Raw genomic sequence first — 17,149 nt, forward strand, 5'->3', positions numbered from 1 at the left:
TGTGACTCCATTTTGTTGAGGTGTATATGGAGTAGTCTTCTGCCGTGCTATACCACACTGCTTACAAAATTCTTCAAATTCCTTGCTGCAAAATTCTCCACCATTATCTGTCCTTAGCACCTTTATCTTCTTCTCTGTCTGATTTTCCACCAGAGCCTTAAATTCTTTAAACCTGTCAAAGACTTCAGATTTCTTCCTAAGGAAATATATCCATGTATTCCTTGAGAAGTCATCTATGAATGATACACAGTACACAGACTTACCTAGTGATGGAACCTTCACAGGTCCAAACACATCACTGTGCACAAGCTCTAATATCTGTTTCATCCTCTTACCACTAGAGGGGAAACTCACTCGATTTTGCTTCCCATACACACAATTTTCACAGAAATCAAAATCCAGAGAGCTATCATTCATACCTTCTACCATACCTTTACCATGAAGTATTCGAAGGCCCTTCTCTCCAATATGTCCAAGCCTTTGATGCCACAACATGGTCTTCTCTCCAGAGACCACTAGATTTTCTACTCCATTTTCAGGAACCATAGAACTATTGCACCAATCAACAACAGTGCTACCTTGCAGCTTTTACAGAGTTCCAATCCGAACTCCCCGCATCAATATCAGTGCTCCTCGAACCATCTTGCAGGTATCTTTCTCGAACACCGTCTTTACACCTGCATCATCCAACTTGCTTACAGAAATCAGATTTCTGGCCAATGCAGGAATATGTAGAACACCTGGAAGTGTTCTAACCCTTCCACCTTGCAACTTCAACTTTAATTTTCCCCGACCAATGATTCTAGCCTTCCTATAATCTCCTAAGAAGACATCACCACCATCGTATTTCTCATACTCGCAGAACCACTCTCTATGGGGAGTGAAGTGAAAGGATGCACCTGAGTCAATCAACCATGCCTCATGATCTACATGTGTACTTGAAGAAGCCAAGTACACATCCCCACCTTCATCTGAGGTGGTTTTCGCCTCTACAGAAGGAGCATCATCAGATCCCTTTCCTTTATCAGGAGCTTTAGATTTACAATCCCTTCTGAAGTGCCCTTCCTTTCCGCATTTCCAGCACACCACCTTTGTAGGTTTTCCTGGAGATTTAGATCTCCCTCTAGATTTAGATCTCCCACTCGATGACTTATTTTTGTTTCTGTTCTGGGACCGTCCTTGTACAGACAAGGCATCACCATTCTGGTTGTCCATATTCTTCCATCTCATCTCCTCCGTCAACAAGGCTGAGACTATTTCATCAAACTGCAAAGCAGTTGCATTGCTACCTATTGCAATAACCAGACTATCCCACGAATCTGGTAGAGAACACAATAGACTGATGCACTTATCTTCATCTGAAATTTTAATATCAACAGATAATAATTGACTTACCACAGTATTAAACGCATTGAGATGCTCTGTCACCGAGTCTCCATCTTTCATCCTCAGGTTATACAGCTTTTTCTGCAGGAACAGTTTATTCACCAGAGACTTAGATTGGTACAAAGTCCCTAACTTGACCCATAAAGCCTTTGCCGTAGCTTCCCCTGATACATTCAGCAATACTGAATCTGAGACACACAATCGTATTGTGCTCTTTGCCTTCCGATCCAATTTCTTCCATTCTTCATCGGTCACTCCCGATGGTTTAGTACCCGGATCTACCGTGATCCACTGATCTTTATCGACCAACAGATCCTCCATCTTGAGTTTCCACAACTCAAAACTCTGACCATTGAACTTCTCAATCTCGATCTTTCCACTGCTCGCCATCTTCTTTCACCACCAGAATCGATCTCGCAGATCTCCCACTGAACAGGGTCTACCACAGGCCCGAGCGAAACCCCTCAGCAACAAAGGCGTCCCCATGAAGCCAAAACAGCTCTGATACCAAATGTAGGTTTTAACCCTGTACAGAAAGTACCTGCATACGAATTCTTAAACAAATAAAATAAACAATGCGAGAGCATAACCCATAAAACGCATATGCACAGAGATTTTTCCCTGGATCCCAAAATCGGGACTACCAGCTTGATTTTTCATTATGTTCCTTTCAATGTTACAATACATATTTATACATGCCAAAGCATCCAATACCATGGACCGAAAAACCATCGCGTCCAATACCATGTGCGAAAAACATGCAGAAAACCATAGGTAGGTTCGCCCAACCTAATATAGGGTCCAAAAAATTTTTTTCCCGTGGCGCTGCCCCGGACTCCGTAGAGGGGGGCTACCCCCCCCCCCTCAAACCCCCCGGACAGGGGGGGCTGCCGCCCCCCCTGTGAGCCCCCCGCTTCGCAATCGGCGCAACGAAGGGGGGCTATCACCCCCCTCTAACCCCCCGTTTAACTACGTCGGTTAGTCGTGGAAAGAATATAACACAACCGAACAAAGACATGTAAAAATACAATTGCTGATGAAAATTTCCCGATGACAGGGTTTTCAGGTCTGTGAACCAAAAAGATTTACTTGGATTACGAAAAGGGATGCGTAGATGACAATAAGAGTTGAGTAGATTACTAGATGATTTTTATAAAAATGATGATGAAAGTGTCTCCCTCTTTTGAAGATGAAAGTGCCAAAGCTTTTGATACAACTCCAAATACTATATATAATAATCAGACTCTCTACCTTAGATTGCTCTTTGACCCCTTTTAGATATTTCTATCTTTTATTAATGTTAGACCATTCTTTTTATTATTCTGTTGATGTAAGTCGAGACGTGACTGCCTTAATGTGGTGATTTCTTAACATGTGAAGGATGCTAGAGTGTCGAAGTCCAGAGGTTTGTGTATGGGTTTGTGTCAAGGTTCATATATTGATCACAGAGAAGACACTCAACGAGAGAAAGCTTCGCGTTTGAAGGCCTTGCAAAAAATTGGTATCAGAGCCAGTAACATCTGGTTCATTACGGTTAGTACTCAAAATTTATAAGTCTCTAAAATGGATCATTCTAGAAGATCAGTCTCTTTTAGAGAGCTTGATGCTAAAGAACAAGTTGAAGAAAACCCATGAAGAGATATGTTTGCTTCATCATCTAAAAGGGTTATATATTCTACAGAACTTGATTATATTGAAAGTCAGACTGCACCTAAGTGGTTTCTGCCCAGTATCTCCTCATCAGAAGTATATGTTGACTTATCTATGCTCCATCTTAAAGCTGTAACTAGAATATCTATCAAAGAAAGTACTAGTCAAATACAAGAGAACTCAAATTTTGTACAAACACCTTCTCTTCTTGACACTAAGAAACTTCATGCTGATGCCAAATGACTGGGAACCAAATATTTGCATCTGGGGTGCATAACGGTAGGGATCAATCCCTTAGTCCATAGAGGATTGAGTACTTTTTTCCTTGTCACAGTTAGAGATCTGACACTTAACAAGTATTCATATTCATTGATAGGAGGAATGGTTGCTCCATTATCAAGTGGACCAGTATACTTTGATTGCTATCCCAACTTTTCTATATATACATTTGATGAGCACATCAAGGATATTTTACAACTACAAATTCAAACAACAGGGTTTGATATGAAGAAAAAGAGAAATAATATTGCAATTCAAACTCGTGATTGTTTTAGACACACAAACACCCTCTATCCTGCAGTTCTCCATTCTCCCAACAAAGAATAAAAATCTAGTGTGGTTGTTCTAACAAGATGAAAATATTTGGTTCACAGTCTTTTGGCTTCAGCCTGAAGTTTCTTAGTATCAAGAAGAGAAAGTGTTTGTACAGAACCTAAGTTCTATTATATTTGGCTAATACTTTCTTTGATAGATATTCTAGTTACAACTTTAAGATGAAACATAGATAAGTCAGCATATACTTCTGATGAGGAGATACTGGGCAGACACCACTTAGGTGCAGGCTGACTTTCAAAATATTCAAGTTCTGCAGAATTTATAACCCTTTTAGATGATGAAGCAAACATATCTCTTAATGGGTTTTCTTCAGCTTGTTCTTCAGCTTCAAGCTCTCTGAAGGAGACTGATCTTCTAGAATTATCCATTTTAGAGACTTATAGATTTTGAGTACTAACCGTAATGACCCAGACCGTTAAGACATGTATTAATCCCTGACTGCATTTAGCTCGACTAGATGCACATTTTTTATATTAATGTGGTCAAATTTACTCCATGGAATGAATTATTTTCGCTTATCCAAAATTTAAAATAATTGAGGTTTTTTCTCCGGGAAAGGCTTCAAAATCTACCATGTCACTAATTTTCTAATCTTAAAGTTTCTTATGGTATTATAATTCACCAGGCGGTGCATTTATAGGGACATAAATGGTTGTTACTCCAATGGACACCTTTTAGCAATTTTATCCAGCGATGCAATTCTCTAGCTCCATGTCCTTCTTTCTTCTCCGTTTCACGCAGTCTACTGTCTGCTATCCAATATTCCAAATCACCTATAAATACCTACCTTCTCTTGTTCCTAGTTCTGAAGGAGAGTAGTACTACTTCATATTGCTCCATGATAACCAATTATGAATTGTGACCCAACCTCTAGCTATTAAAAAAATACACTTTTTTTATTGATGAATCATTTTCAATTTTCATCTAGATTTTGGAAACAATTATTGTTGATAAGGCTAGTCTAGATGTATAGAAAGTTAAAAATTGCAGAGAACATAACACTCAGAATTTCAATTTATCCACGGTACAAAAATATCTTATCTTATTTCTTAAGAAATTTATGGGATACAGACAGGGTTCACCTCCACATTATCCACAAGACAAAATATCTTATCTTATTTCTTAAGAAATTTATGGGATACATACAACGTTCACCTCCATAGGCATTTATATGATATTGGCATGCATTTTAGTGAATATGAAAGGCCAAAGAATTCTTACCTTGCATTTTAGGACTGTAAAAAGCCAAATATTTAAAATCTCCCACAATTTAGAGAAAGAAGAGTGATACTTTTTCGGAAACTATAATGTTGACACAAACTCATGGATGATTACATTGCACCTATATCTTGAAACCTGGTAAAAAGGAATACTAGAAGAAAACACTTCTTCTCTCAATTGTTCCACTCTAAGTAGTCATCACATTTCAATTTTCATTAACCTTTAAAAATAATATTAGAGGAAAACACTTCTTCTTCCAACGATTTCACTCTAAATATTTCAATTTTCATTTAACCTTCACCTAGTGCTATTACTAATGCACCTATATTAAGAGAATTGCTTAAAAATGTAGAAGAAGGTACCTAAGGTTGTGCACAATAAGAATGTTATCGGTAAGTCAACTCATTAAAGAATGTGTTGTAAGCCGAATCTTCTATTAAGTCATATGACCAAGTTAATTTGGTCAAATCAATTGAGACAAACTGACATAAGTGTCTATTCATGGATATAAATTTGGATGTTCTAAGATATTGGTCAAATCAATAGAGACAAACTGACGTAAGTGTCTATTCATGGATATAAATATGGATGTACTAAGCTATGTGTAGAGGTTGTTTGGTTGTTGACAATATATTTGGGAGCTAGAAATTACTGAGAGAAAGGGTGAATCAATTATTTACATTTTATGCTTTTATCTTATGTAGTTATAAATTCAATTGTAAATCATTTAGTTATCACTCAGAAGGTTTCCTTAGTGAGTTTCCTTCCACAACCAAGGAAAAGTTGAAGATCTAGCGATCAAAGTATTCATGGCAACTCTGATATTCAAAGTATTCAGAACTTAAAGTACCGATCTAGTTTCCTTATGAATGATAATGATAGGGTATGTGGCAGAACCTATTTCTATTAAAAATTTTAAAGAATACTAGGATATGTTTGATGATAATCAATTTGACGAAGCTTTCTCAAAATTATTACCTATTTATTTAAAGTCATGCAAATGTAGTTTCGAGGATAAAACTAATTTCTTAGAAGCATTTACTGAGAAACTTGAAAAAGATCTCGAAAGTTTAGAGATTCAAATAAAGTCCTGGGATTTCCAATATCAGAGTTAGCCTTTTCAAAACCTTTTTCAGTCAAAGAAGGAGGAGGTAGTGTTACCTTCAATTGTCATCATTCAAGAAAGCTTTTTTTTGAACGTGAGTTTGATAATTTGCAATTGGAGCAATGGACCTGTGATAAAGAGAGCACATATGAATAGTCCAAGCATAATATTCTAGTCACAAAATACATTGAGATTCATCAAATAGAACATGACTTTTATGATCTCGTAGTTGTCTATATGGAAGGTTTCTTCAACTTTTGTTTTCAGCGATGCTTTCATTGTAAAGACGAAGTCTAAATCACTTTTCATTGTCATCAAATTGTCTAGTTTTGAATATATTTAAGCACAATCAAGGACTTACATTATTGCACAACTACTTGACTAGTTCTATTGACATTTTTGTATTATTTGATCCAACATTTTTCAACAGTTTAGGGTAGGTTGGAGTGCCAATAAGATCCTAAGCATGTTTTGTAGCAACTTTGAGTTTCAATTTTTAGTAGTTTCAAAATTCAGTGTGCAACATGTACAATTTTAGTTTCAGATTATAGTTGCAGTTTAATTTCAGTAAAGAACACATACAGGTTGTTGGTCTCAGAGTTTGGGAGCAACTCAATAGACTAGGCATTTGGTCTTCAAGGGTTCTTGCTACCTCCCAAGGTGACAACATCCCCGTTGGAGTTGGTTGTTACCACAATTCAAGTTTCTTGGGCAACTTAATGTAATTTGGTATTCTAAGTTTTAAACATATTTGGGGCGCGCTGACACATAATTTGTTACTGTTGATTTAATGATTAAAAAGGAAAAATGCTTACAAATTAAATGTGAGTGAAAGTGTTCACTTGACCATAGTGTTAGTACTAAGATTTTGTAGCGCTCGTGAAGTTTGTGATATCGTAGTTTCAGTGTGGTGAAAGACAAAAAAATGGAAATTTTGTGATAAAGGAGAACTTTGTGTGGACCTTGATATTAATATATTGGCTATTTGTAGTGTTACATATGCAGTTTCAAAGATTCATGTGTGATTGATTTCCTGTTTGTTCCTCTTACTGTGCTTAATTTCTCATTTAGCTACGCATCTTGACTAGTAAGTATTTAGTGCTTGGATAAAGTAAAATGGATTAGAATCCTTAGTGAATGCTCATATTCAAGTTATTCAAATTCTTATTTGTGTTTTCCACTTAATAAACTTCTTGGTTTAGTGAATAATGGTCTAACCCACTTAGCTAATCGGTTGAGCTACTTTACTCAATAAAGTCAATCATAAGAAAGATAGATGCATGGACTAAGAGAGTATCTAAAGGTGATATACCATAGAACAACTTAAGATGGAACTTACTCTCTATGGGCTAAGAAAGTAAGAAAGCCTATAAAACTTCCAACAAGGTTTTACATACATAGTCAGTGTGTGTTTTGGAACTTATGCTCATAAGGAAAGAAAGAGCCTTACTCTACAGCTAATGTCATTGCTACTTGCACCATTTCTTACTGCAGTAATATCTTTTTGTAGGGCCTCCAAAGCTTCCATAAAGTCAACTTTTTACTTGGCCGCCTTAAAACCAGGATCTGCAAGGATGGTTTTTCTATTCTGGAAAGGCTCCCTATTATTTGCATCACCACATGTGCTTCTCTCCTCACCCTTTCTCTGGTCTTTAGAGGGCTTTTACTCGTCCTCCGACCCCCAAAGTAATTAAGAGGGTGAGTAGAGCAAGGCCAAAAGCTTGCTTTTATAAGTAGGTGAGGAACAAGAAACTAAGCTGGCCCTCAGGCTCTTCATTTTGATTGTTCTTTTCTATCTTATTTATGGGTTATATTGAGGTTGTGCGCTTCCCTCTTCAAGCTAGGGTTTTACAGGAAGTCCCAACTCTCATCAGGAGACCAAAGTGTGAGGATGGTTGCATAGGTGTTGTGGGAAGAACCTATTTATTTCCAAGTGTTTTCAACTCCCCTAAACAGGGACATAGTTAAGTCTTCTAAGGACTAAATGCCAGGAATTGTAAGGTGTAATCGTAAGTCATTGTAAGGAGTAAATGTAAGTAATTGTAAAGGGGCTAGCTCCTAATTCAATATCGTAGGGAAGATGTTAACTCATTAGTTGTCTACCCAGCCTCCATCATTCATTATAATCCTTTACCCATCTCAGTAGTAGGAGTAGGTAGGACCCAAAAAGACTAATAAGATTCTTTTTAATATAAAGAAGTAATAGTACTTTATTATGAACGTTTATTTTTCACAATATTCCTCCATCTCTTGATGATAATTTTTCTAAGAAGTTATAGCCTATCTATCGTTTCTTAGAGTTGTTTATGTACCTCGTGGCTAGCATTTTTTTTTATGTCAAAGACTCCATGCCCAATGATCCCTTTTTTCCCTTTACAATACAATTCCATGTACTACCAATCAAATTTGGCCAATGAGCTTAATGACATGCTGCTAAAGTGACCTTCAGTAGCAGTTTAAGGATAAATCCCTCTTCGAATTAAAGTGCCAACTTTCAATCTCAAAGCGGTCTAAAGGTTTCCTCAGTGAGTTTCCTTCCACAGCGAAGGAAAAATTTTGAGTGATAACAACCACCAAAGCTTGTTTTATATTATGATGTGAATAAAAAACATGAACTCTAATTACATTAATTATTTGTGATCACCTACTCACAAGAGGCCCCAACCCCTTCAAATCATCAATTACCAACTTTCCTAGAGGCAGCAACTTCATATAAGTGCAAACACCCACCTGCTATAACCAGGAGTTCTATCTTTGATGGGATTTTCAAACTTAGAACTTTGGCCTACCTCTACAACTCAGAAATATATGACATTAGCACTATGTCTGAGGAAATCTCCTTTGATTCAATAAGCTCTCTCAGCTTCTATGAGAACTTACTCAACTTCCTTTACTTTGTAAACTCAACACTTCTCAGGCATCCTCACACTTGTTCTCTATATCACTTTCTCAATATACTTTCATCTCACACTCTATAGCGTCTCTTGATTCAGAGACCAAAGAAGGAAAGTAAATACTAGCCTTGGAACCAAGGTGCAAACATGTCTTCTCTGTGATAATTTTCTACTAATTTTCACTATAGTTCAAAGCCTTTATAGTCACCGAATTATCATTAATTTTTTTTGGAGTGATTGAACCAAGGGAAGGAGTAGCTAGCAAAATACCAAAACTAATCAGAAATCACACTGAGATTTCTAAATAGTGGCGAAGATTTTCTTAATGTTTGGCCTCTAGAGACAAACATTATCAACTTGTATAATTGAAAAGTTGAAACACAAAGAAGTCGATGGAGAGAATGACTAAAAGAGGAAAGAAACATATAAAATACCAATATTGAGACAAACCCCAATGACTAGAGAGGAAAAATATGAAAGACAAAGGCTAAGATTTATCTGATACTCTATCTCCATACTTGGTCATTATTAGAGTATAAACATTCCAATTCCAAAAATAGTGGTTGGCGAACTACTCAATACTAAATACATTACTCATCCCATGGTAAAACACACATATAAACTAGTCAAGTCAAAATTACGTCCATAGATAAACCTTAACCAAACTACTATCTAACAAGGCCAATACCAAACATTAGTGAAATATTAAGAAAAAAAAACCAAGAAAAACAAACAATCATTCACATATTATAAAAAATTGTAATTTAAAATCTCATCCCATACACTTAGCGCTTATAATACATTATAAACTTTGAAGTCATGCTCTGATAATTGAAATTAAATTACTTAACAAAAAAATTCATAAACCCAACTTTTAAACAAGGTGCAGACTTCACAACTTCTTTATCCTATTGATAAGTTTCTTGTTTAAAGTTCTTTGAATGTGACAATAAGATATTGTGATGAAATATTTAACTTCATTCTTAATCAAGTTGATATAATATAATTTTGAATTTAGATTACATAAATGAATTATATCGATTACAATAATTTTAATAAATTGATGTATTATAATTTTATTGTATTTTATATTTTATATTTTAAATATTTTCATTTTATAAAAAAAAATAATCAATATATTTAATTTTATTTCAAATATAATTTTAAAATTAAATTATTAATTTAAAATAAAATATTTCAAGTTTTTACATTTTTAATTATATATTATTTACATTAATGATATCAATATTACTATATTGAAATTGGGGAATTTTGATTTTTTAATAAATGAATAGATAAGATTTTATTTCAAGAAAATATTTTTAGAGTTATACGTGATTTAACAAATGATGTGAAAAGTATTTGAATAGGTTTTGAGTTTCAAATAAAAAATAATATATTTATTTAAATATTATTTGTTTCACCACGTGTTAAGTAGATTAGAATCAAATACTCTTGTTTAGTTTAGTTACTAGGTGTGTGATATAAATATTATTTGTTTCACCACATGTTAAATGGATTAGAATCAAATACTCTAGTTTAGTTTAGTTACTAGGTGTGTGATTTCATATTCCCATTGTGGATATAGCTTTACTTTTAATCAGGTCACATCACACATAGCTAATCATCCATTAACATCAAGTACTATAATGCATCAAGATCCCTTCAACTCCTCAGTGGGCATTATGAGTGTAAATGATGCCGAGCAAGTTGAGATTACAGGATCAGTTATGGATAGGAAGAAGAGACTGTATATCCATCCCTCGCTGAAACCAAGACGGATAAAATTTGCCAAGATAAGATTTTCGATACCTTTTCATTGGTTGATTGAGGATCCGCAACCAGCCGTCCCCAATGGCATCACCTACAAACGCTAATTTAGAGGGGGGAATCATGCAAGTGTGAGCAAGCACCTGACACCTCCCGAGGAGATAATTACTAAGTTCGCACCTCCCAAGGAGATAATTACTCTATTCGCCATCAGGCTCGCCATTCTAGAAAAGTCCGGCAGCAGTCTTGCACACTTGGACTTCATCTGGGCCACGGTCGTCATCCTTGGAGGCTTCGCGACATCTATAGAAATGATAGATTTCTGGTTCGTGACCATTATATCATTCATTGAAGGTACTCGCATCGTCAAACGAAGCCGGGAGCTCATGTGGCAAGATAAGACCACGTCAAACAAGTCAGAGGTTCCACTGGTTAGTTGTATCTGTGGGCTGTTCAAAGCCAAAAACGTGAGCAGATGGTTTTTATGTCTGCAATGGCTGTCAGGTTTAGTATGCATTTTGTTGTCTCTATTTCGTCTTTGCAAGCAAATCTACAGTGTAGTTTTAGACAACAGTACCAAGAATAGGAAATCGGCTCTTAATATTTTCTATGGGCTGTCCCTAGCCGACGCGTTTCTATATCTACTTCAGAAAGCCTGCTGGAAATTCCTGAAACCATATTTGTTTTCAAAGCTGCGATTGAAATATCACTTCGTCGATAATAGAGATAGTAGGGAGTCCAACTTCGAGATTTATTCTCTTTTCTCTGAGACATATTCCCAGTGCATCAAAGGAAGCATTTTGTATGGTCTGGGAATGGAATTTGTGCAATACAGTGTAGATCTGTTGTTATCTAGCGATGACAACGAACAACTGAGGGGGGCTCAAATCATGTCTACGATTACAACCAAAGTAGAAGCTCAAATCATGTTTACGATTACAACCAAAGTAGAAGAAAATAGGAAACAAACATTAAGTGCTATAGAAGCGAAGCAAGAGGTGGTGCAGAGGTTAATCCAGATGTTGAATTGTCAGGACCAGAAAGAAATTCGAAAAACGGTTGTAGGGATTGTGTTAAATATGGTGGAGATAACCCAGAATAACAATCCAGTGATGTCTGACAAAAGCTTTATTGAGTCAGTTGGATCTTTGTTGTATGACAGCGACACTATTAAAAAAGATTCAAGTGGGTACGATGTCACAGACTACGACAATTTCAGTGTGTTGGGGTTGCGGATACTTCTAGCGGTCGAATACCACCCTATAACCAAACACATCATCAATGACCTACTTCCCAAAATTATAGGAATCATTAAATTAAATCCCAACGCACCCTCAATGCCAATAGAGAGGGTACCATATGCTCTGGAGCTGCTCAAAAAGCTCGGGGAAAAATATGAATCTCTTAGAATGAAGGGGATGAAGATAAACCCAGAGTGCATATGCAATTTGTGGGGCATTCTTCAACACAGGGAAATATTCAAGCATGGTCACCTAATTATGTCCATGAACATGTTAAAGGCTCTTGGTAAAACATAGGACGGTATAATGATCCGTGAGGCAGTTTTAGGTAATCTCTTCTCTATGTTTTTATTGGCGGAGACTCATAATAATGAAGAAAAGGAGCGCTCGTCACCGGAGTAGGAGAAGCCCTAGTTTTGCTTTCAGTTAATAATAAATACAACTGCCAACTGATGATGAAAACTATGCTGGGGCAAGATCAACTAACTTTGATGGTGAGCTCTAAGCGAGATGACCCGTTGCGGGGTATTGCTGTCGTGAGAATTCTTCGTAATCTGTGTGTACACGCAGATGTAGAACTGCCTCAATTGAGTGAAATCGAGGCATGCAAGGTAGAAGAATGTATTCAATTCATAATATTTCATTTGAAAAATAAAGTCTTGCACTGAACTTTGATGGGAAAACATTTTCCTGGTATCCATTAAAAACATTTCCCTTCCTCATCTCATAAAATTGCCAATATCATCAGTTGGGGGGAAATACATTCATTTTCATATTTTTCCGTATTCATATAACATTCAAAAGCCCACATACTTTCAAAAGATATTAACTATTACATTATTGTTATGAGCATACAAAGGCTTGTGAAAAGTACTAAAAAGATAATTGGATACAAACACAATCATGGTTGTCACACAAGGACCAACTATTATGCAATCCAATAAAGATATACTTTGCAACAATAATCAAATTATCATTATCCAAATTTCAAAGATAAAAAATGAATGCAACAACAAAACATGGTTGTAACACAAGAACCAACCATGTTGCAATTCAACTAAAAGACTTTGCAGAAGTATGAAGTTATCAAATGATATCATGCAAAGTTAGGCCAATTCTCAAGGATAAAAAAGAATTAATGTAATAGATTGCATGAGGACATGCAATAGCTTCAGTTGGGGGGTATGTTGGGCCTTGAAATTTTCATTCACTTCCATTACATTTTCACTTGTATTCCACCTCTATTTCATTACATTTACCTCCATTTCATTACATTTACCTTACCATTATCATTATTGGGTCACATTTATGTTTTTCCAAACTTTATTAATTCTTAGCATTTCTAAATGAATTTATGGTTAAAAATTAGAAAATAATGTGCATATGCTTATACCTAAAAAGTGGGATGAGATTGTTGTCATGTGTAGGTAAAATGGAAGTTTCTAAAAGACCTTTATGTGGCCTCCCAAAACCAAATTCGAGTTTGAGTGGAGAAGATCTTTGGATCATAAGGATATGCGTCTCATTTCCTATTTATATTGAAACTCTAGTAAGACATGTGTCTTATCATTTCCTATTTTGATTGTAACTCTATAGATATAGAGAGACATTCATGGACTCTCATTAATGAGATAACTTCTCATCTTTTTGTATAAATAGGGGAAGTTTTCTCCTATCAAAGGGGGTAAAAGGAGGAAAAGAAGAGAAATAATTATAGAGTGTTTTGTAACAAGGCTTGAGATGGAATGGGGTGTAAAGTGAAGAGCTATTGATATAATGAGATTAGGAGTGTAGATTTCCATTGTGTAAAATTGTGAGTTTATCAATCAAGAAGGTTCTTTTCTATTATTGAATTTTAGAATGTGACTTTTGCGAGTTGGGATGCTATTGGACAATGGAAGGGCCCCCATCAACCATGTGCATCCCTTTGTAGATTTTTAATATAATTAGTTTGTTTTACTTTGATTCATGCAAATAGTTTAGCTTTCCATTCCAAATGTTATTTTATTTTTCAAATGTAGATTTACCTCACTATGTAATTTTATGTTTTGTAAGAGCATGTCAAGAAAGTAGTGTTTTATCTATTTTCTAAAATTGGATTGTTTGAAGCATTAGAGCATACAGTGACTTAGTTTTCTTTCACGTGTCTTTAAAATGCTTTCTTAGATTCAGCTTTACATTCACTGTTTAACCCTATGTTTTCCAAAGAGCTTCTCAAGAAGGTAACATTCAACTATTTTCCAATATTGGTCGCTTGAGGCATTAAGAATAAATAGTGATTTAGTTTCTTTCCTTATTCTTTTGTCATGCTTTTTAGATTAAGATTTCATCTATTGTGTAGTCTCATGATCAACAAGTCCAAGAAGGTAGTTCTTCCAATTTGGGTTGCCTAAGAGGCATTAGATCATATAGTAGCTGCAAGTTTTCCTTTCCATGCTTTTATGTTGCTTTCTTATATCATATCTAATGTATACTCAATTGCTTAAATCATTTCAAGAACGTCAAGAGTTTTCAAGAATTGGTCAAGAGTTTTCAAGAATAGGATAGGAAATGATTTCAATTTCATCTTATTAATGAATACAATTGTATCTAGAATAATGCTCTACTTTTCATATCCATAGTGTCGGCCTAGATTAGACTAACCATTCAAGTTTTTGATTTGATTTTATGCAAATTAAGTTAGTTGAAGTGCATTTCCTTTTCTTACTTCTTAGAGATTAGTTTTTATATTAAACATCCATTAGAATTAGTTGATCATTGACACTTAACATCCATTAAAATCATTAGGCATAAAAGACAAAACCCTCGAAACAATACAAAAACGTACTCAACGAAGTAAGAAACAAGGTTAACTAAGCACATATTGTGCACCACACTTCATCAGTCTACTAACCTTGGTCGATAATTTATGTTAGAAATATAAGACATTAAATTGACTGAACATCTACACACCTATGTGCAATCTTTCATATGTGAATAAATGGTGTCGATGTCAAACATAAGAAAGTCATTGGATTACTCACAATTGAGGAGATCATTAACCAATGCAAGATATCTCGCCTTTGATGTCAATGGGAATCAAGGCACTATGTACATTCTACTAGCCATGAATGGATTTTTCGAAGTCGAATGGATTGCAGAATTCACCCATTAAGAAAAATTGATGTATTTCCTTAATAGATGACAAGGATAGGTTATAGTAAGGCATGCAGGCTCCTAGGTACCTTATGTTACCCTAACCTTGGTCCCATATAATTTGTTGATGTCGATGGGACAAGGTTTGTTGACAGGTGAGCCTTAAGGGATCCCACATCAACCAACATGACTAAAAGACATAATTACTTGAAAGATACATGATTTGAAGAAATCATATAAATTTAAAAAATTTATTGGGAACCTTGCTTGCCAATTACCTATTTTTAAGCAAAATCCTTGTCCAGTTGCGTCAAACAAGCTAGTTTGAACAAAAGGACATTTTTTTCTCTTTACTATTTTCATTTATTTATTTATTACAATATTAACTTTCCTACTATATTGGAGAAAATATGTCGTCCTTCAAGTAAAAGATATCTCCCAATGAAGCCATGTGCAAATTAGGTACAAGGATATATTCATGCTCAAATTTAACATATAAAATTTAGAATATTCATGAGCATGAAAAATCAACAGCTTTAAAAGATGTGATACATAGAGTATTTGAAGATGAGAGTGGTACTTTGAATGGACTATGCTCTGGAACCAATGCTCGATGTAATCCTAATGGCATAGGCCCATTTCTTCATTTGGAAAAATCTGAAAGTCCTCCTCGTTCATGCCAGGCAAACTTGGATAATTGGTATCGAGAATGTATACAAGGCTTGTTATTGGGCATGGTGAAAGTTCCTCGATCTGAGGTTTAGCAGGATGCTCCTCATCAGGTTTGGTACATGATTGCTCGATCTCCTTGGTAGATAGGCAAGAGGAATCAAGGCAGAATTCTAAATCCTTTTCTGGTTGTGGAGAAATAGATAGTTTCTTGGATGCGGTTAGGATGAACTCTTCCTGAGAAGCAGATATCCCCGCTACTGCTAGGATTTGAGGGACATTCTTCAAGCTCTCAATCATTCTTGAATTTCTCCTGCTGGTTGATGATCCCTATCTTACAACATGGATTAGTACAAAGGGGTTCTTACAACACCCAAAAAATATTTTATCTTGAAAGAGCTTGAAATTTTAATCTAAATGAATACAAACTACTAATTGCAATAAAACTCACCAAAATTGCTTAATTGGACAACCAAAATTTGGAGAAACCCCACCATAGTGGATGTGTGCCTCTTCACTCATATCTTACCATACACTCTCCACCCTTTGGTTGCTCTGCAACTAAGATCACACAAAAAAAAACTTGTGAAAGAAGCTATGCTCTAATCCCTTTAGCACCTCCCGTAAACGATGCCAAAACAGTTGGGGAAATTTATGTGTTATAATTCCAACATTAGACTGTCAACCCAGGACTCGTAAGCTTCGAGGTACAAGCACAGGTAACATAGGATCAAAGAGTCTAGCCTAAACTAACATCATCAAAAATAGAATGAAGAAACCTATTAAATCTAATTTCTATTTCTTAAAACTTTAAATAAATTAGCATGTTTTAAGAACACACTCATAAGCAATGAAAACAATGAATTGATATAAGAAATTGTTCTACACACTATTCCAAATCATACAGTTTAGATCACACTTAATCACTCTTATGAAAGAACACACCATTCAATTGTTGTAAAAAAAACCCTATTTGAGCCATGATAACAATTCTAACCCTATGACTAAAAGGTCCTATTCATTAAAATAAACTCATTACAACTAATCTGTGAAAACCTTCAATTCAAAACTCCTAATCTAGATGAAATAAATAACTTGAAAGAAAACTCATTCTTCAGAATCATGAAACTCATAATTGAAATTTAGAATTAAATGAAAACCAGATCAAACTTATACTAAGTTGATGTTTCTACTACACAATTAAATTCACACCTAGATTTACTCTACAGAGAAATGCTTATGCTATGAAAAACAAGAAGCCTTTTAACCAAAAGAGATCTATTTGCTGAACTAAATCTCAGGTTAAAAACATTTTGTTTTACAATCATACCATTTGCACTCATTTTACACACTAACAATATCAAATATACAATCCAAAATCTAAGTTCTATTCTAACTTAGAACGATATCAATCAAACCTTTAGGAAATATTTAACTTAGTCTTGCTCTCAAACAAATTAACT

At 35.3% G+C, this 17,149-nt stretch overlaps 1 protein-coding gene across 1 annotated transcript; it reads left to right on the forward strand.

Moving 5' to 3' along the window:
• The first annotated feature begins 10,952 nt into the window (after positions 1-10,952).
• LOC149202000 (uncharacterized) lies at positions 10,953-12,179 on the forward strand. Its single transcript, XM_089401433.1, has one exon. The coding sequence runs from the start codon at positions 10,953-10,955 to the stop codon at positions 12,177-12,179; it is 1,227 nt and encodes a 408-aa protein (XP_089257559.1).
• The last annotated feature ends 4,970 nt before the right edge of the window (positions 12,180-17,149 follow it).

The sequence above is a fragment of the Pinus tabuliformis genome, chromosome 2_1 (assembly GCF_031772625.1).
Source record: "Pinus tabuliformis cultivar Carrire ecotype Pingquan chromosome 2_1, CPIR1, whole genome shotgun sequence".
NCBI lineage: Eukaryota > Viridiplantae > Streptophyta > Pinopsida > Pinales > Pinaceae > Pinus > Pinus tabuliformis.

Excerpts from the sequence above, each read along its gene's own strand:
- LOC149202000 (XM_089401433.1), top strand. The coding sequence starts at position 10,953 with ATGATAGATTTCTGGTTCGTGACCATTATATCATTCATTGAAGGTACT.